The sequence below is a fragment of the Hyperoodon ampullatus genome (assembly GCF_949752795.1).
Source record: "Hyperoodon ampullatus genome assembly, chromosome: 12".
Classification (NCBI taxonomy): Eukaryota; Metazoa; Chordata; class Mammalia; order Artiodactyla; family Ziphiidae; genus Hyperoodon; species Hyperoodon ampullatus.
The window spans coordinates 68,242,980-68,270,176 of NC_136925.1; the positions used below are offsets into that span (position 1 = coordinate 68,242,980).

The 27,197-nt window shown below is 41.1% G+C and overlaps 1 protein-coding gene across 5 annotated transcripts in view; it reads left to right on the forward strand.

Moving 5' to 3' along the window:
- Positions 1–27,197, forward strand: part of AIG1 (androgen induced 1) — a 233,646-nt gene that overhangs the window by 187,545 nt on the left and 18,904 nt on the right. For 4 of the 5 annotated variants that reach the window (XM_079716303.1, XM_079716302.1, XM_079716304.1 and 1 more), the window contains one exon: positions 5,279–5,394. The exons of the other annotated variant lie outside the window; for it this stretch is intronic. In XM_079716303.1, the coding sequence (XP_079572429.1) occupies positions 5,279–5,394 (116 nt within the window). The remainder of the gene's footprint in view (positions 1–5,278; positions 5,395–27,197) is intronic. 5 annotated transcript variants of the gene reach the window in all.

Below are 27,197 nucleotides of genomic sequence, written 5' to 3' on the forward strand. Positions count from 1 at the left end.
GAGTCAGTTATCCATGTACATATATCAACTCTTTTTTAGATTCTATTCCTATATAGATCATTACAGGATATTGAATAGAGTTCCCTGTGCTATACAGTAGGTTCTTATTAGTTATCTATTTAATATACAGTAGTGTGTATATGTCAGTCCCAATCTCCCAATTTATCCCTCCTCCCTTCCCCCGTGGTAACCATAAGTTTGTTTTCTACATCTGTGACTCTATTTCTGTTTTGTAAATAGGTTCATTTGTGCCATTTTTTTAGATCCCACATATAAGCGATATCGTATGATATTTGTCTTTCTCTGTCTGACTTATTTCACTAAGTATGACAATCTCTAGGCCCATCCATGAGGCTGCAAATGGCATTATTTTGTTCTTTTTTATGGCTGAGTAATATTCCATTGTATATATGTACCATATCTTCTTTATCCATTCCTCCATTGATGGACATTTAGGTTGCTTCCATGTCCTGGCTATTCAAAAAGATACATGTATCCCACTGTTCACTGAAACAATTTTTAATCTTTGTTCATATGGTATGGTAGCAGTACTCTTCTATTTAAAAAACAAAATACTTTGGAGAGAAGGAGAAAGACCAGAGAAATGACAGGTGAACAGAGTCCTCAAATCTCGTTTAATATTTTTTGTGTTGTACACTCTGACTGCAGCCACAGATGCTAGAGCTCTAAAGTAATCTCGAGTGCTCCCCTAATTCATCCGCTCCACTTGCCTGAATCTGTACTATCACACAGCATATATTTTTATCCTTCTATTTATTGCACAGCAAAGTTTAGTATAAAACTTCCCTTTAGTTTATAGGCTACTGAATGCCATCACAGATAATGAAAATGTTTTTCCCCATAGCAAGTCTAGATCCTTCTTGTGTCATGTAAATTCATTTCTTTAATCTTGTTAAATACCATTAAGTTCCTCCATCAATACCTAAACTTCCTACTCATCTATCTTTCCATTTTTCTGGCAAAAGAACACCTGTTCATAAATCAAATAATTTAGCATTTAGAAGGTACAGCTACAATTTACAGATAATCTGTTCCAGTGCCTAAGTGTGTCTCTGATTGTATGTGAGATAATCTATGTGGTACAGGGGCCTGGCATTAAATGGTATTGAGTCACCTGGTGAAAAGGTAGTTCTCCCTCAATTATCTTTCAGTCCTTCTGATTTCATTTAGGAGTCTGTATTGCATTCTAGTATGTCTTTAATGCCCCTCTAATACTGACTAACATCCCTATTTAGCAGGCCTCAGAATCAAACAGGCAAACATGTCTATCAAACATTTATTAAGATCAATTAGTTTTCATTGTATTTGTGGTTATCTTTCTTAATGTGTTCCATTTATGAGAGTTTATAAATCTCATAAGTTTTCCTTTAAATATATTTATTTAAGAAAAAATGTGAATTGACTAAGAAAATAATTTTTTTTTGCCCTACGCGGGCCTCTCACTGTTGTGGCCTCTCCTGTTGTGGAGCACAGGCTCCGGACGCGCAGGCTCAGCGGCCATGGCTCACGGGCCCAGCTGTTCAGCGGCATGTGGGATCTTCCCGGACCGGGGCACGAACCCGTATCCCCTGCATCGGCAAGCGAACTCTCAACCACTGTGCCACCAGGGAAGCCCAAAAAAAAAATTTTTTTTTAAATCAAGTAGCATGTGACAGGACTGTGTTAGGACTTTTGACTTTAGTAGGCACTTTGCATTTGTGGGTCCCTTCCTCCATATAATATTATTCAGAATGCTATATGCCACAGGATAGAACTCATTTAGTAAAATATGTTTTTCACAGTGAAAATCTTTTTGTTTATTTTGAGGCTCAACCAAAAAATAGTTCTTGTCTGTTGAGAGACATTGTAAGTGATCTTCAGTCGTGCACTCCCACAGGTTTTTTGAGTCAAAGATTATTTAACTCTGATATCTTTTAAAGACATAACTCTAATATGGAAAACAGAGCATGGAATTTGGAGACAGACGGAACTGGTCTTGAACCCTCTCCAGACTTAATAGCTCTGTGATCTTGGGCAAGACAATTACCTTTTATGAGTCCTTATTATCTCATCCCCAGGATGGAGTTGGTAACGCCCACTTAAGATATGGTTTTGAAGATTAAATTATCTCCACCAATATTTATTGAGCCCCTCCTATGTGCCAGGCTCTTTTTTAAGTGCTACAAATACCACAGTGAACAAAACATAAGCTTACCATTCTTGTCCAGCTGATGGTCTTACATGGAGTTGAATATTTCCTTGCTGGTTCTTAAGTCATTGAAGCAGAGTGTTGCCTGGGAGTGGATTAGAACTGAATTTCTTGTACTCCTAGTTCTAAAATAATTATCCCTCTTGCTGCTACAGATTTTGAGTCACAATTAGCTACCAAAGGTTACTTAGAGATTCAGCAAGACCTTTTGTAGATTTTTTTTTTTTTTTTTTTTTTGTGGTACGCGGGCCTCTCACTGTTGTGGCCTCTCCCGTTGCGGAGCACAGGCTCCGGATGCGCAGGCTCAGCAGCCATGGCTCACGGGCCCAGCCGCTCCGCGGCATATGGGATCCTCCCAGACCGGGGCACGAACCCGTATCCCCTGCATCGGCAGGCGGACTCTCAACCACTGCGCCACCAGGGAGGCCCTGTAGATTTTTTTACTGATTTTTTTTTTTTTTTTTTTTTTTAGTTCATAAAACTTCAGCTACCTTCAGGGAAACATATTTGCTATAAATATTTTGCACTATTTTTACCTTCGTTAATATATACTGTTTATCAGTAAACATAATTTGCATTATAAATTTTTAGAAAGGCAGATACACATTCTTCAGTGCCTGAAAATTCTTCATGATAAACTGTTAGCCTCATATAACATTTACTGCTGGCCAGACTGACATAGGCACAGCTAGCCACCAAAAGATCTTTTGTCCTCACTTATGGAACAAGTAGCTCCTTTTTAGTGGTGACGATGCCAGAAATGGAGTGATCTGGAGAGATTTTCATCTTTCAAAGAGATTTTTTTTTTGGCCTGGCATCACCAAAGCACATCCTAAGCTTTCCAGGTATGACATCTGATGATTAGCAAGTAGGCTAGGTAAAATAAAGTTAACTGGATAACTGGATAAGAATATTCAGATTAGTTATTTGAACTTATATAACTTTATAGAAAAATTAGTGAATTTTTACTCAGTTTGGAGCAATGGAGGAAGAGATAGAGCTTAGATATTTTTTAATATTAATGAGTCAAAAATAACATCATCATTCTACAACCCACACAGGCTATTAGAGTCAGCATTATCTTCAGTGTAAACGTTTCATTTGCAGGTATTTTTCTTCTACGATTGATTCGATAAGTCTTGGCCTTAGTGCTAACTATATATTTGAATTTTACATAAATACACTATTGTAAAACTGTTGTTGGCATCTCAAATTGTTGGTGAAATTCCAGGCCAATGTTATCTGAGGTGACTAGATTATAGTGAAAAAAACCAATAAAATAGATCTTTAAAATACATACTGTCTCTGTTTTAACACACATGTACATTTTGTGTGGTCCCCTTCAGAGCTAATTATACTGTTTTAAAACAATAACAGAGAAGCAAAGGATAAGGAAATATAAAGCTGCCCAACTGTGGAATCACCCACCTGACATTCTAGGCAAACCATAGTCTAATTACCACGTACTGGCAGTCAGAACAGTTACGTAGAGGAGAAATTTAAAGCAAAGAAGTTCCAGTGTCTTATTATTTCTTACAATATCCTATTTTTTCTATGAATATAAACAACAAGTTGCTCCAAAGATGTTCATTTTGATATCCTCACCGTGTCTTTTCCTGCCAAGGCCTACCTGTCACCTGGTTCCATTTTGCTGCAATACTTATTAGAGTTTGAAAACCATAACATTCAATTTCCTGCCGTTTCCTTGAATATGCAAACTATACAGCAAGAGCGGGACAAAGCTTCTTCCATGGCCGTTAAGGAGTATCCTTAACAGAATCCAAACTTGCTGGTGGTTCAGTTCTCAGTTCCACCATCTTCTTACTCTTGGGAAACTTTCCAATGCTGGAAGGTAAATCTATGTCCTGAGCCAGTTTTACCTAAGAAGCTCTTTTTCCCTTATATCTGTCCACCAAATTTCAATGTCAAGAGTACTTGACTTTCTCCATACCATACGGAGGGGATAAGTTTTATCCCACTCTGCCCTGCTGAACTGAGTATCTGGAGTGGCCACTGGGTTCAAGAAACAAATGGAAATGTTCCACGCAACTTCTTTGGAGTCTATCTTCCAACATAGTATCTAAATCCATGCACTGCTGGCATCCTTTCTGGAAGCTAATTTGGCTTTATCTTCCAACCTGCTGCTGGCTCACACATAATTTGGCATTATGTATCAACAGCCTTAAAATCTTCATAGCCTTTGACTATACGAAAATAATTTAAATCACTATGTTGTACACCTGACACTAATATAATATTGTAACTCATCAATACTTCAATTAAAAAATTAAAAATAAATTTTAAAAGTAGTTTAACATTCAAAGACTTCTACAAAATATATTCATCATGATATTTTTAATAAATTAAAAATTGAAAATCTTTTACTACTTAATGTCCAGGAATAAGAATCAGTTAAATAAATGTTGGTCAGGGAATTCCCTGGTGGTCCAGTGATTAGGACTCGGCACTTTCACTGCTGGGGCCCAGGTCCAACCCCTGATAGGGGAACTAAGATCCCACAAGCTGCTCGGCCAAAAATAAATAAATAAACAAATAAATGTTGGTACATCTATAAAATGGAGTTTTAAGCAGCTCTGGTCAGCGTTTATATTCTAGAAGTATTTCTATAATTGCATATCAAAAAGTCTCATGCTGTAATCCCAAACAAAACTGCATGCACAGTATGATCTTCACTTCTTAACTGTGTATAAATAATATGAACAAAGAGTGAGGGAAAAGAACGTATAGCAAAATATTAACAGTCGTAATTTTTATTCCTTTCTTATGTTCCAACTTTTTTCCCTATATATCTTTCTATAATTTCCTGTAACGGGCATAAACAAAATACAACTTCAAAAATTAAGATACAGAAGAAAAAGAAGGGGAGCAATTGATGGACTGCGTGTGTTCACGTCCATTCTACCTCCTAGGGTGAGGAGGGAGAAGATACTGCTCTCTGCTGTGGCGCTTCTGCTAGAAATTTACACTAGCCACTCTCCTACTGAAGACAAATAGCTAATTAGGGGTGATGATAAGAACCTGTGTCACCTGGTCTCTGTTCTTTTTCAGCACACGACGGTTTTGCCCTTTATATTAATCGAGATGAGGACATCACACCATGCGTATCCCAGCAGGAGCAGCGGACTGGCCGCCATATGTACCTTCTCTGTTGGCTATATATTATGGTAAGGACAGTGCCTGCTGGGCTTTCTTATTGTATTAGATTTTGCACTGCTAAATTTGGGCACATATTTCATTATGGATATAATCACTAACAGATTCACACTGCGTGCCTCATTTGGTCCAAGACCTGGGCTTTGTCTCATTTCCCCAGATGCTTATATTTTTAGAAAGTATATGCCAAACCTCACACAACAGGAATTTGTTGAACAATTCCATGTAAGCAGTGGTTCTTCCAAGGCTACATTTTTCAACTCTTTTTCAAACTAAATGTTTTTCTTGGACATCAGTTTTATTGCTAAAGGGCTTTTTTGCTTGGGATTTTTTGTTGTTGTTGCTTTTTTTGGGAGTGAGGGAGTTGCAGCAAATGCAAATGAGGACAGAAGAAATGACCTCTTAGAGGAGTGACTTCTATCCTCTAAGTGAAACAAGTGAAAATGTACATTTTCCTGAGTCAGTTTAAAACCTTTTCCAGAATTCGCTATTACATATAGCATGCATTTAATGGTTTTGTTTTGAAAAATTGGGGTAAATAAATAGCAGGAAATCTCTACTTTGTCTCTTGGGCATGAATAAGCCCCAAGTGTGAGGTGCCAAATTTATCTGATAAAATAATTTTTGCCTGTTGAGTTTACTTCACTTTAATTTCAGTTCTAACCATGTTTTAACATTTCAAAATTACTTATCTTAAGATAATTTCTTATTTCTCTGTATAATTCCAAGTGCTCTTTGATATATTAGCATACAGAGAAAAGGTCTCTCCCCTCAGCATTTCTGCCTCTTGGGACTCTCTTGTCCTGAGTTCTGGGTCACCATCACCTCCTTTAAGTCTTTAGGACTGAATCACGTTCTTCCAAACCCAGGACTGCACTTAATGCCACCAAAATCCTGGAGCACTTTGGGAGGTCCAGTCCCTGTGGAGCGTTTTGCTCCAGCCAGTCCAGAGATATAAAATAAAGGTCAGTACAGTACTTCACATACTTTGCCTGAATGATCACATAATGCTCCAAATCTGAACAAAAAGGGAATTTGCTTTTAGGAAGCCACACCCTGTGGCTGGATCTAAGGGGACATCCAGGCTACAGACCCCAGAACAAACATGCGGTCATGTTCAATTCCATCTGCCACTTCATTGATGAGTCACCGACTGTTCACGAGGACTGGGGAACGTTTGTTTTCCTAGTGACTTTTTAGATTTTTTTTTTCTACCCAAAACATTAAGTATTGGCTTTCTCTGAAAGAAAAAATTCAAATGATCCGGGCTCACAGGTGAAGTGTGACTGTGAAATTATATCTTAAAAATGAATGCATGTGCTTTATACATAAGAACTTGATGTTCAAATGACTCTTATCTTTCAGAAGAGTCAGGTAGGAAAGCTAACAGTTATTCCAGGGTTGCTACAATGTTTACAACACGTCTGGAACTGCCTATAGATTTAGTTTAAAAATCAAATGCCCAGGCTTCCCTGGTGGTGCAGTGGTTAAGAATCCGCCTGCCAATGCAGGGGACACAGGTTCAAGCCCTCATCCAGGAAGATCCCATATGCCACGGAGCAACTAAGCCCATGCGCCACGACTACTGAACCTGTGCTCTAGAGCCCACGAGCCACAATTCCTGAGCCCGGGTGCCACAACTACTGAAGCCTGCAAACCTAGAGCCCGTGCTCCGCAACAAGAGTAGCCCCCACTCACCACAAATAGAGAAAGCCCACACGCAGCAACGAAGACCCAAAGCAGCCAAAAATAATAAATAAATAAATAAATAAATAAATAATAAATTTAAAAAATAAAAATAAAATGCCCGTCCCACCTCTCCCCCCAGAACACAGTCTCATTACTTTGCACTTGTATTCACTTACCTGTGGGAAGGGAGGACTTTTACTCTGGGAACTCTGGGTGTATTTCTGTGAATTCATTTCTATGCCATTAAATTATCTGACTCTTGTAGAGCCCCAGAGATTTTAGGAACTACATACTTTCTGATGGCTTTTCTTCCACTGTGGGTGCAATCAGTCCACATTCCAAAGAGACACGTGGGAAATACCACATAGTCTTCATTGTAGACCCCCAAGATCCCTCATTAAAATGAAGCATTACTCACGCTCTCTGTGCCAAGGGCAGCCTGCCAGCTCTGCACCCTCCCTGAGCAAACCAGTGCTTGTTTGGACACGTATCTGCATTAACCAGCGAATTCTCCCAGCTATGTTCTGAGAAAGCTTTCAAAGTCGACTTTTTCCTTTGGTGTTCTGCCCTCGGCGTTCATAGCTATGCCAAGAGCTAAACAATGCCCTTCACAAACCCAGGGATTTTAATTGTTATCCAAAAAGTACTGGGTTTTACTCCCTTCCAGACTATCTCAGATACGACGTACCAGTGACACAACAGCAAAAGGTTCAGGATGTGAAATCTTTACCATACCACATACCAGCGTTGTTCTGGACATTCCAGAACCTTATGCCAAAATGTAAGAAAGCATTCCTCTTGTCACAGGCTAATTATAAAGTAGATCTCCCTTAAAATCCTCTGTGTGGTTGAGCTGAATCTATACCTCCGAGGCTGCTGGCCAGCCTGCTTGTCTGCTTGGCTCTGATTCTAGCTTGCTGCCCATTTTCACAAGTCCCCCTAGCCGTCTGAATCTGCTGTCTTCCTAGGTTTGGGTCACGAGAGTTGAGAAAGCGAGGGACACCGGAGCTTTCCCTCATGGACTGGAGCCCACTGAGCTCCCACGCTCGGTGGCTCCACTTCCCAGCCCCCATCTCAGTCCGACCCAAGCTCAGCATCTGAAGTTATCCCAGACCCTTCCCTTGCCCACCTCCACCTGTCTTTCCACTTACCCAGGGGTCTGGGACACAAATATCCCCTGACCATTGATGGTGGGCTCTTAACTCCCTTTCTGTACACCTCCCCTCCACCATCACTCCTCGGCGCATTTCTCTGTACCTTATTTGTGACATTTCCCCCTAATGAGTGAGAATGATCCATATTCTCCTATGCAGGACACAACACAGAAGTCCCCTTGGTTTCTAATGCAACAGTAATTATCAGGAATTGTACTGAGTACCATTTTTTCAACTGCTGTGCCAAAAGCGATTTTAAATATTACCGTATTTAGTTCCCCAAATAACACTTTGAGATAAGCATTATCTGGCTCATTTTACGGATAAGGACACTGAAGCTTAGAGAGATGATATGGCTTGCCCAAGGAGAAGACACTATTTTTTGTTGTTGCCAGAGCTACAGTTGACCCTTGAACAACGTGGGGCTTAGGGGTGCTGACCCTCGCCGCAGCGGAAAATCCGAGGATAATTTTACAGTCAGCTCCATATACATGGTTCCTCTGTATCTGCAATTCCTTCATATCTGAGGCTCCACATCCGTGGAGTCAACCACTCTCAGATCATGTGGTAGTGTCGTAAGTATTTACTGAAAAAAAAATCGGCATCTAAGTGGACCATCGCAGTTCAAACCCATGTCGTTCAAGGATGGACTGTATAGTGCAAGCCCTGGGGTGTGGCTGCAGAGTCTATACAGTGAACCATATATTCTCTACCCCTTCTTACTGTGTGAAGGGTAACTCTATGGGTGAACAAGTGAAGTGAGTTTTTAGTTTTTGTTTTGAAGCAATACATCAGAAGCAGCCAGGTCTAATCGTTAAGGCCACTTCCTGGGTTTGAATTCCCACTCCCACACTTAACCTTTCTGGGCTTTAACTTATTCGGACATAAAATAGGGACAGGGATAGTATGTACCTCATGGGGTGGTGGTGAGGACTCAGTCACTCTATGTAGAGCCCACAGAGCTATGCCTGGCAGACAGTAGAAGTTTCTGTATTTGCTATTTTTATTATTATTTCTACATTTGCAGTTCCAAGAAGCTCCTCAGCAAAGTAGCAGGAGCACATGTTTTCTTCTCAAGGGTCTGAGAATTTTGGTTTCGATGCTACAAGTCCTTTCTCTTCCTTCATTCATTCTTGCTCACTTATACACTCTTCACTCTAAGAATCCAAAACAATAAAGGATATAAAAATACAAATTTGTTTTTAAGTTTAAAAGGATCATCAGGGGCTTCCCTGGTGGGGCAGTGGTTGAGAGTCCGCCTGCCGATGCGGGGGACACGGGTTCGTGCCTCGGTCCGGGAAGGTCCCACATGCCGCGGAGCGGCTGGGCCCGTGAGCCATGGCCGCTTAGCCTGCACATCCGGAGCCTGTGCTCCGCAACGGGAGAGGCCACAACAGTGAGACGCCCACGTACAGCAAAAAAAAAAAAAAAGGATCATCAGGAAATCTTGAAGGATGGGGCTGAGTAAATAAGTGAACTTTAAGATCACGGGATGCTGACTGTTGTCGCCCTCCAGTTGACAAATTCTACAAGAGCAGACGTCCTCCCTCCACCTGGTGCAGGACTCCTGGTGGCCAATCTGTTCCTTGGATGTGGCGCCTCCTCCCCAGCACCTCACATCCTTGTCTCCCGGCAGTATTGCTGCTGCTGCAGCCCTGCTTTTCAATCTGCAGGGCACACAAAGAGGAAACCACTGCAGATCCCAGGAAAGTTACATCCCCAGGGATTCAACAGTGGGTCTCCTGCGTGCTGAGGAGTCTTCTTGCTGCCTCTGGCCATCGCCCCCTCCCACAGTGGTTCTCCTTCAGCCAGAGCCCACCTGAGATCTAAGGGGCCGTGCATAGTACATGCTGACCACTAGACGCAGGGCACAGTCAAAAGCAAGGAGGCATCAGTGAAGTGGAGAAGATGGGCCCTGGGAGTGTCTTCTCATGGATAAACATTTCTTATCACTGCAGTGAGCTTATATAAAGCAAAATAGAAATTTCTGTTGTCTCGGGGCCCTAGTTGTTTTTGATAAATTCCACACTCCAAATCCTACTGCCCCAAATGTGTCCATTGTACAACTTTCCAACCTAGAAAATAAAACAGAGTAAAATCATAGTGAAGTGTGATCTTTCTTTTATGATATAAACTTAAATTGTCCAAAATCAGAATTTTATCACCACCAAACTTGATTATGCCGTGCAATTGCAGATTTTTTTTTGTTTTCTTATTGAAACGTTTCTATATTTCCTCAAATTTGTGCTGGAAACATACATTATTTTTAAAGTAGAGAAAAAATCCTTAAAAATAAAACTAAGAGTGTACTCTAATTAAGAAGTCTTGGAAAGAATATTAAGCCATGAAGGAGTAAAAATTTTTTGCATAAAATTTGCACCTGCTTCACTGAGAAAATTAAATTTTGGACCACATTAAACTCCTGTTTAATTGGATGTTTCTTCACCAGTTAAACAGATCTGGCCAACAGATGACCAGCATTTTCTTCTGGTCAACTTGAATCTTTCACTCGACCATAACTGCCTACTCTGTTGACATTTACATCTGGGATAGTGTGTGAAAGTTTTCCTAATTTCCTGGCATCGGAAAACTGGAACCAAACTGAAAGAGTGACGTGCTAAGTGCCTCCCATTCTGAAGAGAGATACCTTTCTTGGGTCTTATAAGAGACAGCCAGAGGACCCTGCTTCCTCACCCATCCCCAAAGCCATCCACACTCTTTGCCATGCCCATCCTCCCCACCCTCCTTCCTCAGCCTGGCTGGGGAAGCGGGAGAGGGTTTTTGCATTCTTGGGTTTGGGGTCTAGGGGAGCTACTGGGAAAGGAAGTGCCTCCCCACACTCGCCAAAGCCAGTTAGTTGTGAGAGGCTCCAAAAGAAGCCCTGGTAAATATCCAGGGTGAGACAGGAATCTAATTTAGGAATCTGACTTGTTAACCTTCCTTATGCTTCCTACCTGAGCAAAGAAAAGGGCATTGGAAGGATATGGCAGTGGGGAGGGAGGGGTAGCTGTGGAGCAGCCTAGATCCTACCATCGTAAGTGGCACAGATAGATGGGTACGTTTCTTGTGGATCTGGTGTGACATCAAGGGAGGTTGCTGGGCTTGAACTATCCACTCAAGAAAGCCAGACCCTGGACAAGGGTTTCCCAGGGGCAAAAAACTAGAAGGTTCCGCTGTGGGCAGGAGCCAGGGGGTGTTGAAGAGGGCAAGCTGGAGCCAGCCAGGCTCCCACAACGTCTGCAAGTGGAGAAGCCCTTCAGAGACCCCCTACAAACCTCCTGCCTATGTACCCCATGCACAAGCCTCACAGCCTGAATCAGTGGGAATTTGGTATTAGCCAGAGGAGCAGTGGCAACCACTTGTACAACTATGGGCAATGAAGGCAGAAGATATTCATCCTCCCATTTCACTTCCTGGATGGAGAAGAGACATCCCAGAATCAGGATTTACCCTCCCCTTCTACATCAAGGTACTGGAGTGGAGGGCTGCATGAAAATGTCGAGTCCCCTCCCGCTCAAGGCTCCAGCGATAATCCTGGTGTTCAAGGAAAGCAGAAAGCCAGTGTGTTCGAGCAGAGCAAGAGGGAGAGTGAACAGAGACTCTTGGGGTGGAGGGAGGGTCATGTAGGACCTCATAGGCCGTTGTAAGGACTGTGTCCTTAACTCAGAATGGAACTGAGAGTCACTGGAAAGTTCTGAACAGAGAATTGACATGATCTTAGACGTTTTTAAAAATTCACTTTGGCTACTGTGTTAAGAACAGATAGGGGCAAGGATGGAACAAGAGAACAGTTAAGAAGCTATAGAAGTCATTTTGGAGGGAGATGATGTGATTTGGACCAAGGTGGTAGAAATGGCAGTGTGAGAAATAGTAGGATTCTGAAAATATTTTGAAGATAGAATCAACTGTATTTCCTATTTAATTTAGATCAAATCCAAATTAAACTCCAGACTCAAACCCCTTTAATACTTTTTAACTTCGGTGTGTGATAGGCAGAGTAATGATACCCAAAGATGTCCACATCCTAATCCCCGGAACCTGTGACTATGTCGCCTCACATGGCAAAAGAGACTTTGCAGATGTGATTCCATTAAAGATATTGACCTGAGGAGATTAGCCTGCATTATCCAAGGGGGCCCAATCTAATCTTAAAAGGAGAGACCCTTTCCCAGCTGTGGTCAGAGAGTGACATGACTGGGAGAACAGTCAGACAGACATGCTGTGAAAAGGACTCAAACGACATTTGCTGGCTTTGAAGATGGAGTAAGAAGCTATGAACTAAGGAGTGTGGGCTGTCTTTAGAAGCTACGAAAGTCAAGGAAACAGATTTTCCTCCAGAGCCTCCAGAAAGGCATGCATCCCCACCGACATCTTGATGTTAGTCCCGTGAGACCTGTGTCGGATTTCTAACCTACAGAATTAGAAGATAAATTTGTGTGGTTTCAAGCCACAGAGCCTGTGGTAATGTATTACAATAACAATAGACAACCCATACCCTTGAGCAAGTCACGTAGTTTCTGTGGACCTGTTTCCCCATCTGAAAAAAAAGAGGATGATGATACTTAGGCAGCATTGCTGTGAGAATCAGAAAAATGGGTACAAAATGCCTGCCACGTGACTGGCACTCAGTACAGTATCCATTGTTGTTGATCTTTGTTTATGCTAAGAATACTCAGTCCTTAGGGAGCCTGAATGAGCCCCTTTCTGCATGTTTCTTCACTCATTAACCTGTCATGCTACTCTGGCAGGTAGAGGTCCATATCCTTGAAGTCAGACAGTCCTTGTTCAGATCCCCTCTTCCTAAGGGCTTTGAGCAAATTACTTATTCTCTCTTAGCCTCATTTTTACCACCTCTAAAATGGGAGGTAATGCCTGCACATTATCTCCCACTAGAGATAATAGATTATTGAGCACGTGGGTCACTCAAGAAATGATAGTATCTTTCCTTCCTCCCAGGCGATAAAAATCCTGAGTGTCCAAGTCTCTGTGAAAAGGTCTCATTTCTCTCTCTTCCTCTTTTCCCCACCATCCTTATTTTCATTTTATCCTCAGCTCTTCTTAAGGATTTTGGTCCAGCTTGGTGGGGTTTGTGTCTCCTTGCTACCTATTAAGAATGCTAAAGAGTGTTCTGAAATTTTCTTTTTTTTTTTTTAAAGTGAGTGAGGGTTTTGTTTTTTGTTTTTTGTTTTTTTATTTATTTTTGGCTGTGTTGGGTCTTCATTTCTGTGAGCGGGCTTTCTCTAGTTGCAGCGAGCGGGGGCCACTCTTCATCGCAGTGCGTGGGCCTCTCACTATCGCAGCCTCTCTTGTTGGGGAGCACAGGCTCCAGACGCGCAGGCTCAGTAGTTGTGGCTCATGGGCCCAGTTGCTCCGTGGCATGTGGGATCTTCCCAGACCAGGACTCGAATCCGTGTCCCCTGCATTGGCAGGCAGATTCTCAAGCACTGTGACACCAGGGAAGCCCCTGAAAATTTCTTATGCTTCATGTGCTAAGTTATTCCCCAAGCTCGGCTTTTCCCCTGAGATTTGAGAATGTCATTGCTTTCCCATTATTCTAATCTGTTTGTTTCTACAAACACTTTGTGTAGTGGTAGTTACTGTTTTCTTATCCTCTGAGGAGGAGAAGCCTATCTAGACAGTTGAGGACTTGCCGAGTAAGAGTGTGGCTTGCACAGGACTCCTCAGAGCGTCCATTTGGGTGCTGGTTGAATCAGTGTCTTAGATCAGCATCTGGACAGAAAAGGTTTTTGTGTATCATCCATCTCAGTTCCCAGTGTTTATTATTCTGAGTTTCATCTTCTCTTACCCCGAAGAGCTGGTTCTCAGACATCCTGGGTATACATGAAGAACTAGAATTCCCCATAGGCTAGTAACCAGGCCCCTCACCAAGACCATTTTATATGCGCTTATGACCTTTCCCCCACTCCTCACTCAACATCCCTAGCCTCCATCCACCCCAACACTCCTACTTCGTTTCCCTGCCGTCTTCCGGAATCGCCGTTTGGATGCTGCCTGTGCCTTTGATGCTATTGGCAATTTTACTTTGTGTTTCTCCAGCCAGCTCTGCCCATCCCCCTCCTCACTGTCCCCTGTCCTCTCTCAGCAGACGGCCTAGTCTTTAACTTCGCAGAGAACGTAAAAAACTCTCTCGGCATCATTTGCTGGCTCTTCCCACCCTACCCAAACCTCAGTGCTGGAGTTCTTTGGAGTTCAGCACACAGTCTTTTTCTCTTTTTGTTTATTATTTTTTTGTGGCAAGAATACTTAACTTGAAATCTACCCTTGTAACCTAGGTCCTCTTTTCTTAGTACCTCTTCTCCCTGGATAAATCCATCCACTCTATGTTTACAACTACCTCCACCTCAGATCTCCAGCTCGGAGCTCTCTCCTGAGGTCTGCTCACAAGCTTCTCACACTTAGCAACTGCACACCAAATTCATGCGGCGCCTGCTTTCCCAATCACACCCCCAAACCTGTATCCCCTTGGCATTGCCACCCATCCAGTTATTCATGCCAGAAATCTATGGAACCCCTTCAGCCCACCTCTCTTGGGCCTATTACAGAGAATCATCCGGCAGTTTCTAGCTTCACCTCTGAAGCACTGTTAGAATCCATACACTTTGCTCCCTCTCCACCGCCAACACCATGGTCCAAGCTCCAGTCATCCCTCTCCTGAACCACTGCTTAGAGCTGGCATTTCCCCCACTGCCACCCCATCTGCATGGAGGACCCCTCAGCTCTTTTTTAAAAATACATATGATCATGCCACTCCCTTGCTCAGAGAATGTGGATGACTTCCCATTGCTTCTAGGGATAAAGTCCAAAATTCCTTTACATGGCTTTGGGGACCTGCGTTACGTGACCCCACCGACCTCTCTGGCCTTATCCTCCTCCTCTTCCCCCTTTGCTTATTACAGCCACGGTGACCTTCTCACTGATGGTCAAGAGCTATACATTCCTTCCAGCTTCAAAGCTTTCACCTGCCCCACACCACCATCCAAACCCCATCTCTCCTCAGTCACATCACCCATAATTATTAGTTACAAATCCTACGCAGCCTTCAGGTAGTAGCTGAAATGTCTTTCTCAGGGAGACCTTCTCTGATTCCCAAGACTTGGGTCAGCCCCTCGGTGATACACTACTGCAGTCACCTGTTCATTTCCATCTAGGAAGTTAAAAACCAGTCGTAGTTATATGGTTATTTGGTTAATTTTTTTTTAACATCTTTATTGGAGTATAATTGCTTTACAATGGTGTGTTAGTTTCTGCTTTATAACAAAGTGAATCAGTTATACATATACATATGTTCCCATATCACTTCTCTCTTGCGTCTCCCTCCCTCCCACCCTCCCTATCCCACCCCTCTAGGTGGTCACAAAGCACTGAGCTGATCTCCCTGTGCTATGCGGCTGCTTCCCACTAGCTATCTATTTTACGTTTGGTAGTGTATATATGTCCATGCCACTCTCTCACTTTGTCACAGCTTACCCTTCCCCCTCCCCATATCCTCAAGTCCATTCTCTAGTAGGTCTGTGTCTTTATTCCCGTCTTACCCCTAGGTTCTTCATGACATTTTTTTCCCTTAGATTCCATATATATGTGTTAGCATACGGTATTTGTCTTTCTCTTTCTGCCTTACTTCACTCTGTATGACAGACTCTAGGTCCATCCGCCTCACTACAAATAACTCAATTTCGTTTCTTTTTATGGCTGAGTAATATTCCATTGTATATATTGCCACATCTTCTTTATCCTTTCAAAGTCTGCCACCCAAATCCCCTCCCCTCACTATCTAGAGGGAGAGAAAGAAAGTTGAAAATATCTTCAAGAAAATAAAAAGAGCTTCTTCGTCTACAGTTTTCTAAGGATTTATACAAACCCATTCTCTTTAGACATCACATCAATCAAATTGTCAGAGAAACCATTCTTAGGATAGATTGCTTAATAAGAGAAATTGTGATAGTATGTGAGTTTTAAATACAAGCAGATAAAGTAAGGAAACAATTTTAAATTATATATATTTTACACCTACCTTACACTTAGCTCAATAATAACCATGTAAAGTGTTTATGATACTCCTACCATCTACTCCTCTGATGTTGAATTTCAGCTTTATTGCCACTTCTCCTACTTGTCTGGTTCATTTAAGTTGCCAACTGACATTGATAGACGTGTAGGAGGAAGCTCACAGTCTGTGCACCTTGCCAGAGTAACATCCTATAGGGGATCCTGGGGAGATGACCCAGTTCAGGCAATAAAAAATTCCAGGTAGTGCTTCCCTGGTGGCGCAGTGGTTGAGAGTCCGCCTGCCGATGCAGGGGACGCAGGTTGGTGCCCTGGTCCGGGAGGATCCCACATGCCGCAGAGCGGCTCGGCCCGTGAGCCATGGCCGCTGAGCCTGTGCGTCCGGAGCCTGTGCTCCACAACGGGAGAGGCCACAACAGTGAGAGGGCTGTGTACCGCAAAAAAAAAAAAAAAAAAAAAGTATTTGCAGTGGCCAATGCCGGACTCGTCAGAGCCCTGCTTGCTAGTCCACATCAGCTGGAGTAGCCAGATACCATATTTGCACTCCGAGGAGTGATCATCTTAATTGTCATTGTGGTTGGTTCCAGGGCTGTGCATCTATTCATGTTCTAAAGTCACTAACACCAAGATACTTGGGGATCCCACCAGACCACACGGTGCACATTGTGTTAGCATATAGGTCCTTTCCAATATCAGCATCATATCTTTAGGTTGAATTGGAAGCATTCCCATGAATGCCAGGATTCCATGCCGAAGAAGAATGGCTGGAAAGAGCTCCCGGATCTAAGAGCCTCCCACGGCTGGAGAGCCTCAGCTGACATCAGTTCTCTTCTCCAGGGAGGACAGTAAGCAGCACTACCTCCTGTCTGACAACCAGGTTGGGGTAGCACCTCGTCTCCTTGATGTCATGTACAATTTCTGCTGTGGTAGTGAAGCTGTAACATCTTTTTCTCACAACCTTTAGAAATATTCTTCCCAGTACGAGCTAGCTCGGTCCAGAAACAGGATAACATAGAGCATGCGTAACCCTCATAGATGGGCATCATGTGTGTGACAGCATCACCCCAAGTCTGTACACACAGCAGTGTGTGACCAGAGGCGCACAGGGACGGCACAGCTGGAAGAGCAGCATGCACAGCTGGTTACTGAAGGGGTCAAACAGGACCTGTGACAAGTGGCCTTGAGGTTCAAGGGAGCTTCACTAAGGAGAGCATGGTGTTTCCCAGGAGTGGCCGGAATCACTGCAGTTGGTGTGGTGCCGGATCCCCCTCCTCAGCCGGTAAGAGCAGAGCTACGTCCATCAGCATCCTTCTCTGACAGACACCTCTCTTGTTCTGGGTTCACCGTCCGTCTGGTTTTCCTTCCGTCCCATACCTACCATTACGTCCTGTTATCTTTGGCAATAAATAACAGAAGGTAACCAGGCACAGGGGTTATCGTCCCCAGCAGAGACCCCTTTGCGTGTGCCCGAGCCATTGTTGAGGGAAAGAACAGTGAGTTCTTGATTCTTCCCGTGACCTTCATTTGCTGCACGCATAGATGGAAGAACTGGCCGTGAAGCAGTGACGGTACCATTTCACACTGTACTCAGCTATTTATAACATGCTTTCTGAAATTCTGTATGTACACTTGGTTTAAAGTTTAGTACATCCAGTTGGAGGTTTTGTGTAACCAAGGAACACTAGGGGGAATGGGTCTGTGGAAGGGACTTGGCCTGATCTGACGGCTCTTCAGCCAGCTGACAATTTCTTGTGAGCTGTTCATCCCTCTGGAGCCTGATCAGAGCACTAATGACAATTTTTGGATTTCTCTAGAGGCCCTGTGAGATCTCGCCCCTGCCTACCTGTGCTACCTCCTCTTTCCGTCCTTGCCCTTCCACCCTCCACCCTCCAGCCACCCTCCACTTCTTTCCATCCCTCAGAGCCGCCATGCTCTTTCTTGCCTCAAGACATTCACACATGCTCTTCTCTCACTGATAACTTGATTTCCAGCCAACCCCTTAACCTACTGAGAGGTTATCTACCCGCCCTTGGATTTTTACTTTAAACATCACTTCTTCCAAGAAACCTTTCCTGATTCCTCATCTAGTTTAGGTCTCTACTGCTTCTTCCTTCCTGCTTCTTGCTTGTTTGGAATTACTCCTTAGATATCTGGCTTTCCTACTGGATGGGGATGTCCTGAGGATGGGAGCTAGGCCTCTTCTGTTTTTTCTGTATCCCTACCTCCTAGAATAATGTTTGTGCAAAGCATTTGTCAAGAGGGAAGAGATATGGGGATATATATATATATGTATATGTATAGCTGATTCACTTTGTTATAAAGCAGAAACTAACACACCATTGTAAAGCAATTATACTCCAATAAAAATGTTTAAAAAAAAACACAAAAAACAGAAATGAAAGAATGAGGAATGGCTGTAAGCAAATGTTAAGGTTTGGTGACCACAAGCTGAGTAAGTTATCTCTTGATTTCTGTTTTCATTGTGACATGAAATTTTCTAAATGCAAGGAGAAAGGTGGGTGACAAAGAAGGGGGGTTTTGTTTTGTTTTCTAAAGAAAGAATAATATAATATAACCCTCTTATCCATCACCTAGGTTCAACAATTATCAATATATTGCCAAATGTGTTTCATCTACACCTCTACCTTGTTTTTTTATAGAGATATAATTTACATACCATAGAATTCACCCTTTTAAAGTGTACAATCCAGTGGCTTTTAGAATATTCACCAAGTTGTGCAACCATCACCCCCAAAAGAATCCCTGTACCCTTTAAGTAATCACTGTCCCGTCCGTCCCCTCTTCCCCCAGACCCCAGCAATGACTCACCTACTTTCTGTCTATATGCATTTGCCTGTTCTGGACATTTCATATAAATGGAATCATACAAAGTGTGGTCTTTATGCTGGCTTCTTTCACTTGTCATAATGATTTCAAGGCTCATCCATGTTGTAGTACAAATACATACTTCAGACATTTTTATAGCCAAATAATATGTCATTGTATGGATATACCACAATTCTTTTATCCATTTATCAGTTGATGGACATTTTTGGATTATTTCCACTTTTTTGGCTGAAGATGGAAATGTGAAGGTATAAGGTATCCACATAATTAAAGGGAGAAGAGCTAACAGGGAAGCAGAAGGATGTCAGACCACAGAGAGGACCCATTTGAATTGAGACCAAAACTAATGCTGCACAGGCATGTAACTTTATGGCACACAAAACCCTTTAAACGTGAGCGCTGCCTCTTCTCCAGAACTGCACAGGCCAGTTCTACTAAACTTCTTGTTGTTCCCCAAACCTCCCTTGGTCTCTTCTTACCTCTGGCATTTGCATTATTCTCTCCATGGGGACCATTTTCTTCCAGGCTTTACTCCCACATGCAGTCTATCTTTGAGTCTCAGATCAGATGTCACTTCCTGCAGGAAACCATCCCTGACACTCTGGGTCTGTGTTAGGTGCCCCTTTCCAGTCCTCCTATGGCATCCCCCCAGTCACTCATCAAAACACTCACAGCACTGCTCTGCAATCTCATCCCTGCACCACTGCCAGGCTGGTGGGCAGTAACTACTATGACATTCTCCATGTGATCCTTAGTGCCTCAGACAATGCCTGGTACATAATCAGGGCTCAGTACATTTTGAAGGAATAAATGAATGAATGAGTGATGCATACTTTCAAAACCGTGAATCCATGAAGGTCAAAGATGATAAGAACTGGGGTAGGATAGTAATATGGCTGTCTTTCCAACACACTGACGGTTGCAATTCCTCAGAGATAAATTTTCACACCCTTGATAAGTGAGAACTAGAGTGATTAATGTTTTTCAAAACATATTTATTTGTACTTCTGAACAAGTTTTCCATCAGAGTTGGAAATAAATATTTCAGAAATATTAGTTCATCAATTATTCCATTTTCTTTCTTTGTCCACATTTGATATTCCATTCTTGAACGAAGGTCTCTAGAATATAAATCAAAGGGGCAAGAGGATGTTCATGCAGGTGAAAACAGGTAAAGAAGAATAGGGTACTAGTCAGGATTTCAAATATAATCTAGCATTAGAGAGATAGACTCTTAATTGACACTGGAAAGGGTGAAAGTGCTTTTTCAAAAGAAAGAAAACTACTAGTGATATACCCCCCATGGGGTACCATCAGTTTGTTAACTCAATTTTTTATTCCTTTTGTTAACTCAGTTAAAATTTTGACTATGTATACTCCCCCAAAATATTAAATATTATGGAAAATTAAAAATTTTACTAGCATAATTAATAGGGATAGTCCCTGAACTTAACCAAATAAATCCTTCTTTAAAATGTATATGCATATAAAATTCAGCAACATTTAAAACATTGTATGCTCCAAGCCTTTGAATTAATTTCCTTTGAGGAAGGCACTGTGTAGAGGAAGCAATATTGGACACATACAAATTAAATGAGGTTGATCTATTGAAATGTAGCTGGCAATGATCCAGCTTCCTAGTTTGCTTTCAGTAGTTTATTTCTGAGTGCATGCATCTTTAAACTAACTATGTAGCTTGTTTTTACAAGAGGCAGATAGTGGGAGATGGCCTTAAATCAACTCCTGCTTTGCAATCCAAAGTATATCTTAATGCAAGTTCCCCTGTGTTTTTCTAATAATGAGGTTGGACAAGAATAATGCTGCCTCAGATTGCAGTGTCCAAGGCATTCATTAAAGTTAAGAATCAGTGCTCTTGCAGAGAAGCTTTATGCCTAATGTTGATCAGCCCTTTATTGTGTGGAGTTTGCATGTATTCAAGTAGCAAGGAGCTCACCACAAAGGCCATCAGGTGGGTTTCCATGGTAGCAGTCCTTCTTTTGTTATTCCCATTTGAAACATAGACAGTATCCAAATACTCACCATGTCACTGCTTAATGAAAAGAAATAGAATATTGGTAATGCCAGTAAAGTCAGGAAGCTGGTCTTTGGGTGCAACACCAAAGGAGGACATGCTGTCCCCTCAGGTTTTCTTTTAAGCAGCTGTCCATGAAGCAGGACTAGTGTCCCTTTGATCTTATATTATGTCCTATTAATGACCTTCAGTGGCCTCATATCATTGCTCTAGGGACAAATAGAGCTAAATGATGACCAGGATAGTGCTGAGTTTTATGAAGGACAAGTTTGTGATTGTAACTAAGAAGAGTGCAATGTGAAACTAGAGAAGAAAAAAATCAGCTTTTTAACATATAAAGGATAACACTGTGGAAAGAAAATTGCTTCTGGATTTTTGTTGTGTTTGTGTAGGTGTTCATCTTTCCTAGTGACTCAACACCTGGATTTGCCCACTGTCTTTGCTGTTTAAGATTAAATGTAACTGGGAAGTGTCATTCCCATTGGTTGTGAATCAGTTATTGGAGTTTACAGCAGCACATGAGAGCTCTGTGATGCAGCCTGGCTTGTTCTAGCAGAGATCGCTGGAGAAGTCAACTGGTACTCAGTCATTCAAATAGAAGAATTTACTAAAGCTTAACATTATTTTTCTATTCAGTCCTCCCAAAACATCATTTCTGCCACTTACTCAGGAGAGAATAAAACTGTAACTCTTAATTTAATTTACTTTTCCCCTTCCCAGAGACTAGGAGATCTGAAAACATTTATGAACTGGTGAGACTTTAGTGCTCTAATTTTAGCTATTTTAATTCATGAAATCTCCACAGGGCTCTATAGGGCTTTCCCTTGTAGTACTAGCCTTCACCATAAATGGCTCAAGTAAGTGTAAAATACGTGGAGGTATGTAAAATTATGCCAGATATTAAATATACTTTAAAATACTTTAAAAAGAAAACTTCAGTGAGATCGAGAGTAGGAATTTCTATGGAACTGGATAAGAGTGTGGCTGGTGAGACAGAAATAGAAAGGACCCAGGACTGAGATGGAAGAAATTTAAACTGAATCAAGGGTTGAAGGTTTCCAGCTTGAAGTTGTTGGGAAGCATCCATTTACCTTTCAGGTGGGGTGGATGATAGAGGAAATGTGGGCTTTCCCAATGAACAGACAAGAATGAGTTAAAGGGAGAGATTCAAAGTCAGCAGGACTAGAAACTGGGGGACTTACTGAATATCAGAAGGAGAAAAAGCTAGGGCAAGCAATTAAGGTCTTGCAATAGAAAAAAATTCTGAGGTCAGTGTTCATTTATCTATAGTTTCCATTGCTTTACTTAGAATTGACTTAGTTTACAAAATGTTGAAAGGAAAAACCAACAACCTAGAATTCTTTATCCAGCAAAATTATCCTCCAAACGTGAAGGAAAAATAAAGATTTTCTCAGACAAAAAAGAAAAAAACTGAGGAAATTCATTGCCTGCAAACCTGTCCTAGAAGAAATGTTAAAAGGTATCCTTTAGGGAGAAAGAAAATCATGAAGGTCAGAAACTTGGATCTACATAAAGAAAGGAATAACAGAAAAAAGAATAAGTAAAGATGAAATAAAATATTTATTTTTCTTACTCTTAATTGATCTATTAGAGAAGTGTTCCTCAAAATTACAATAGTAACAATGTATGTGGATACATGAAATGAATGACAATGAAGTTATAAGGGATGGAAACGAGGAAATGAGAATACCCTATATTAGGTATCTGTACTACCTATGAATCAATATTTGAAAGTGGACTTATATTAGTTATGAATGTGAAACACTGGAAAAAATTTGAAAAAAGAAGTATAATTGATATTCTGAGAAGAAAAAATGGAAGCATATAAAATACTTAATTAAAACCAGAGAAAATGGAAACAAGGGAGAAGAAAAAAAGAAACAAAAATCAAGTACAATGAATAGATACTACAAACAGTTATTAGACCAACTATATCAATAATCACTTTAAATGTAAATGTTTAAATACATCAATTAAAAGACAAAGATAGGGCTTCACTGGTGGCACAGTGGTTGAGAGTCCGCCTGCCGATGCCGGGGACACGGGTTTGTGCCCCGGTCCGGGAGGATCCCACATGCCGCGGAGCAGCTGGACCCGTGATCCATGGCCGCTGAGCCTGCGCGTCTGGAGCCTGTGCTCCGCAACAGGAGAGGCCACAACAGTGAGAGGCCCGCATACTGCAAAAAAAAAAAAAAAAGACAAAGATAACAGTAACCAAATATGTGTTGCCGACAAGAAACCCACTTTAAATATAAAGACATAGATAGGCCAAGAGTAAAGGGATGGAGAAAGATTTAACAGGCTAATACTAATCAAAATAAAAATGGTTTAGCTATCTTTATTTCAGACAAAGCACACTTCAAAACAAACAAAATTATCACAGATAAGGAGAAGCACTATATAATGATAAAGGGATTTATTCTCCAAGAAGACATAATGACCTTTAATGTGTGCTTCTAACAACAGAACATCAAACCATGTGAGGGAAAAACTGATAGAACTACAAGAAGACATATTCAAATCCACTATTATAGTTGGAGATTACAACAACTGTTTTTCAGTAATTGATAGATCAAGCAGGCAAAAAATTAGTAAGGATATAGTTGACCTGAACAGCACCATCAATCAACTTGATCAAATTGACATATATAGAATACTCTATTCAACAAGAGCAGAGTACACATTCTACTCAAGCTCACATGGAACATTCACCAAGACAGATAATATTCTGAGCCAGAAAACACACCTTAAATTGAAAAGAATAGAAATCATACAAAATATGTTCATAGTCCACAATGGAATTAAACTAGACATTAATAACAGAAAGATATCTAAAAGATCCCAAAATATTTGGAGTTTAAGTAACATGCTAATAAATTACACAGGTCAAAGAAGAAGTGTCAAGAGAAATTTAAAATATTTTGAACTGAAAGAAGGTGAAGATACAACTTATCAAAATTTATAGGATTCAGAGAATGCAGTGCTCAGAGGTTAATTCAGAACATTAAATGCATATATTAGAAAAGGAATAGGTCTAAAACCAATAACCTGTTTCCACTTTAAGAGACTAGAGAAAGAAGAGCAATTTAAACCAGAATCAATCAGAAGAAAGAAAATAATAAAAATTATAGATGAAATTGAAAACTGGAAATTGATAAAACCAAAAACTAATTCTTTGAAAAGATCAGTAAAATTGATTAAGCTCTAGCCAGGCTAACCAGGAAAAGAACAGAGAAGACACACATTACTAATATTAGAAATTTAAGAGAAGTCTCACTACTGATCCCATGGTCATTAAAAGAATAATTAAGGAATATTATGAACAACTCTGTGTCCACAAACTTGATAATGACTAGATGAAGTGGACCAATTTACCAAAACTCACAGAGGAAAAATAGACAATCTGAATAGGCCTATGTCTACTAGAGAAATTAAATCAATTTTTAGTAACCTTCCAAAACAGAAAGCGTCAGGCCCAGAGGGTTTTACTGGTGAATTCTACCAAATGTTTAAGGAAGAAATGATAACAATTCTTTACAATCTCTTTCAGAAAATAGAAGCAGAGAAAGCACCCTCTAACTCATTTTATGAGGCCATCAAGATCAATACTAGAAAAAGGCATTACAAGAAGGAAACTTACAGACACATATCTCTCTTGAATATAGATGTAAAACTTCTCAAAAATATTAGCAAATCTAATCCAACAGTGTATAAAAAGTTTTATTCACCAAGACCAAGTGGAATTTATTCCAGGTATGCAAGGCCAGTCAACATTGAAAAATCAATTAATGTAATCCACCACATCAACAGATTAAACAGGAAAAATTGTATGATGATATTAATAGATGCAGAAAAAGAATTTGACAAAGGCCAACACCCACTCATGACTTAAAAAAAAAAAAAGAAAACTCAGCAAGGTATGAATAGAGGAGAACTTTCTGAGGTTGATAAAGAACATCTATCAAAAAAAACCCACAGGGCTTCCCTGGTGGCGCAGAGGTTGAGAGTCCGCCTGCCGATGCAGGGGACGCGGGTTCGTGCCCCGGTCTGGGAGGATCCCACGTGCCGCGGAGCGGCTGGGCCCGTGAGCTATGGCCGCTGAGCCTGCGCGTCCGGAGCCTGTGCTCCGCAACGGGAAAGGCCACAACAGTGAGAGGCCCACATACCACAAAAAAAAAAAAAAAAAAAAAAAAAACCCACAGCTAATATCATAATTAATGGTGAAAAACTGGATGCTTTCTCTTTAATGTTGGGAACAAGGCAAGGATGTCCCCTCTCATCATTCCTGAAGTCCTAGTGCATCATTCCTAGCTAGTGCAATAAGACAAGAAAAGAAGATAAAAAGTATATATAGATTAAGGGAAAGAATAAAACTGTTTTTGTTCACAGACGACATGATTGTCCATGTAAACAATCCCAAAGAATTAACAAAAAACTCTTGGAACTAATTAGTCACTGAATACAAGGTCAATTGATTTCCTGTATACTATCAATGAATAATTGGTATTTGAAATTGAAAACAATACCACTTACACTAGCATCAAAATAGTGAAATACTTAGATAAAAATCTAACAAAATATGTACAAGATTTATATGCAATACTATAAAACACTTGTGAAAGAAGTAAATAAGATGTAAATAAGTAAAGGGAGAGTCTGTGTTCATGGATTGGAAGACCTAATATTTTTTTTTTGAAGAGTTTATTTATTTATTTTTTACATCTTTATTGGAGTATAATTGCTTAACAATGGTGTGTTAGTTTCTGCTTTATAACAAAATGAATCAGTTATACATATGTTCCCATATCCCCTCCCTCTTGCGTCTCCCTCCCACCCTCCCTATCCCACCTCTCCAGGTGGTCACAAAGCACCGAGCTGATCTCCCTGTGCTATGTGGCTGCTTCCCACTAGCTATCTACCTTACGTTTTGTAGTGTATATATGTCCATGCCTCTCTTTCACTTTGTCACAGCTTACCCTTCCCCCTCCCCATATCCTCAAGAGACCTAATATTTTTAAGATGTCCGTTCTTCCCAGCTTGACCTATAGATTCAACACAAGCCCAATTAAGATCCCAGCAAGTTATTTTGTGGACAAAAAAAACTGGATCTAAATTTTATGTTGAAAGGCAAAAGACCCAGAATAGCCAAGCAATACTGAAAAAGAAGAAAATTGGAGAACTGACACCACCTGATGTCAAGACTTACTATAAAGCTACAGTAATCAAGACACTGTGGTCTTGGTGAAAGGATATACACAAAGATCAATGAAACAAAATAGAGAGCCCAGAGGTAGAAATCTAGTCAACTGATACGTGACAAAGGAGCAAAGGTAATTCAATGAAGAAACGATACCTTTTCAACAAATTGTGCTGAGACAATTAGAAGTCCTTATGAAAAAAACTGAATCTAGACACAAACCTTATACCTTTCACAAAAAATAACTCAAAATGCATCATAAATCTAAATGTAAAACTCAATACCATCAACTCCCAGAACAAAACACAAGGAATTTGGGTTTTAGATACAACACCAAAGCATAAGGAAAAAAATATTGAAAACGTATTCAGCTTCCCAAAATATGTTACAAATGTATTTGGCGGGCAAAAAATAGGAAAAAAAGAGAAAAGAGGTTGTAACAGAGCTGAACCCATATCTTTCATCTTAGGAAGTCAGAAGATAATATCTAAAATTGATAAGTCAAGAAACAACAATATATGAGTATTTTTAAGAAACATGGGACTAAAGATAAATGAAACAGCTGAAATTGTTGAAATGTGGCTTCCTCTGGAGAACAGGGTGGGGCATGGGAAGGAGACTAAGGGCTGCAGTTGGATGGGGCAGAGAGTTTCTGCTTTTTTTTTTCTTTTGCAGTACGCGGGCCTCTCACTGTTGTGGCCTCTCCCGTTGCGGAGCACAGGCTCCCGACGCACAGGCTCAGCAGCCATGGCTCACGGGCCCAGCCACTCCGCGGCATGTGGGATCTTCCTGGACCGGGGCACGAACCCGTGTCCTCTGCATCGGCAGGGACTCTCAACCACTGCACCA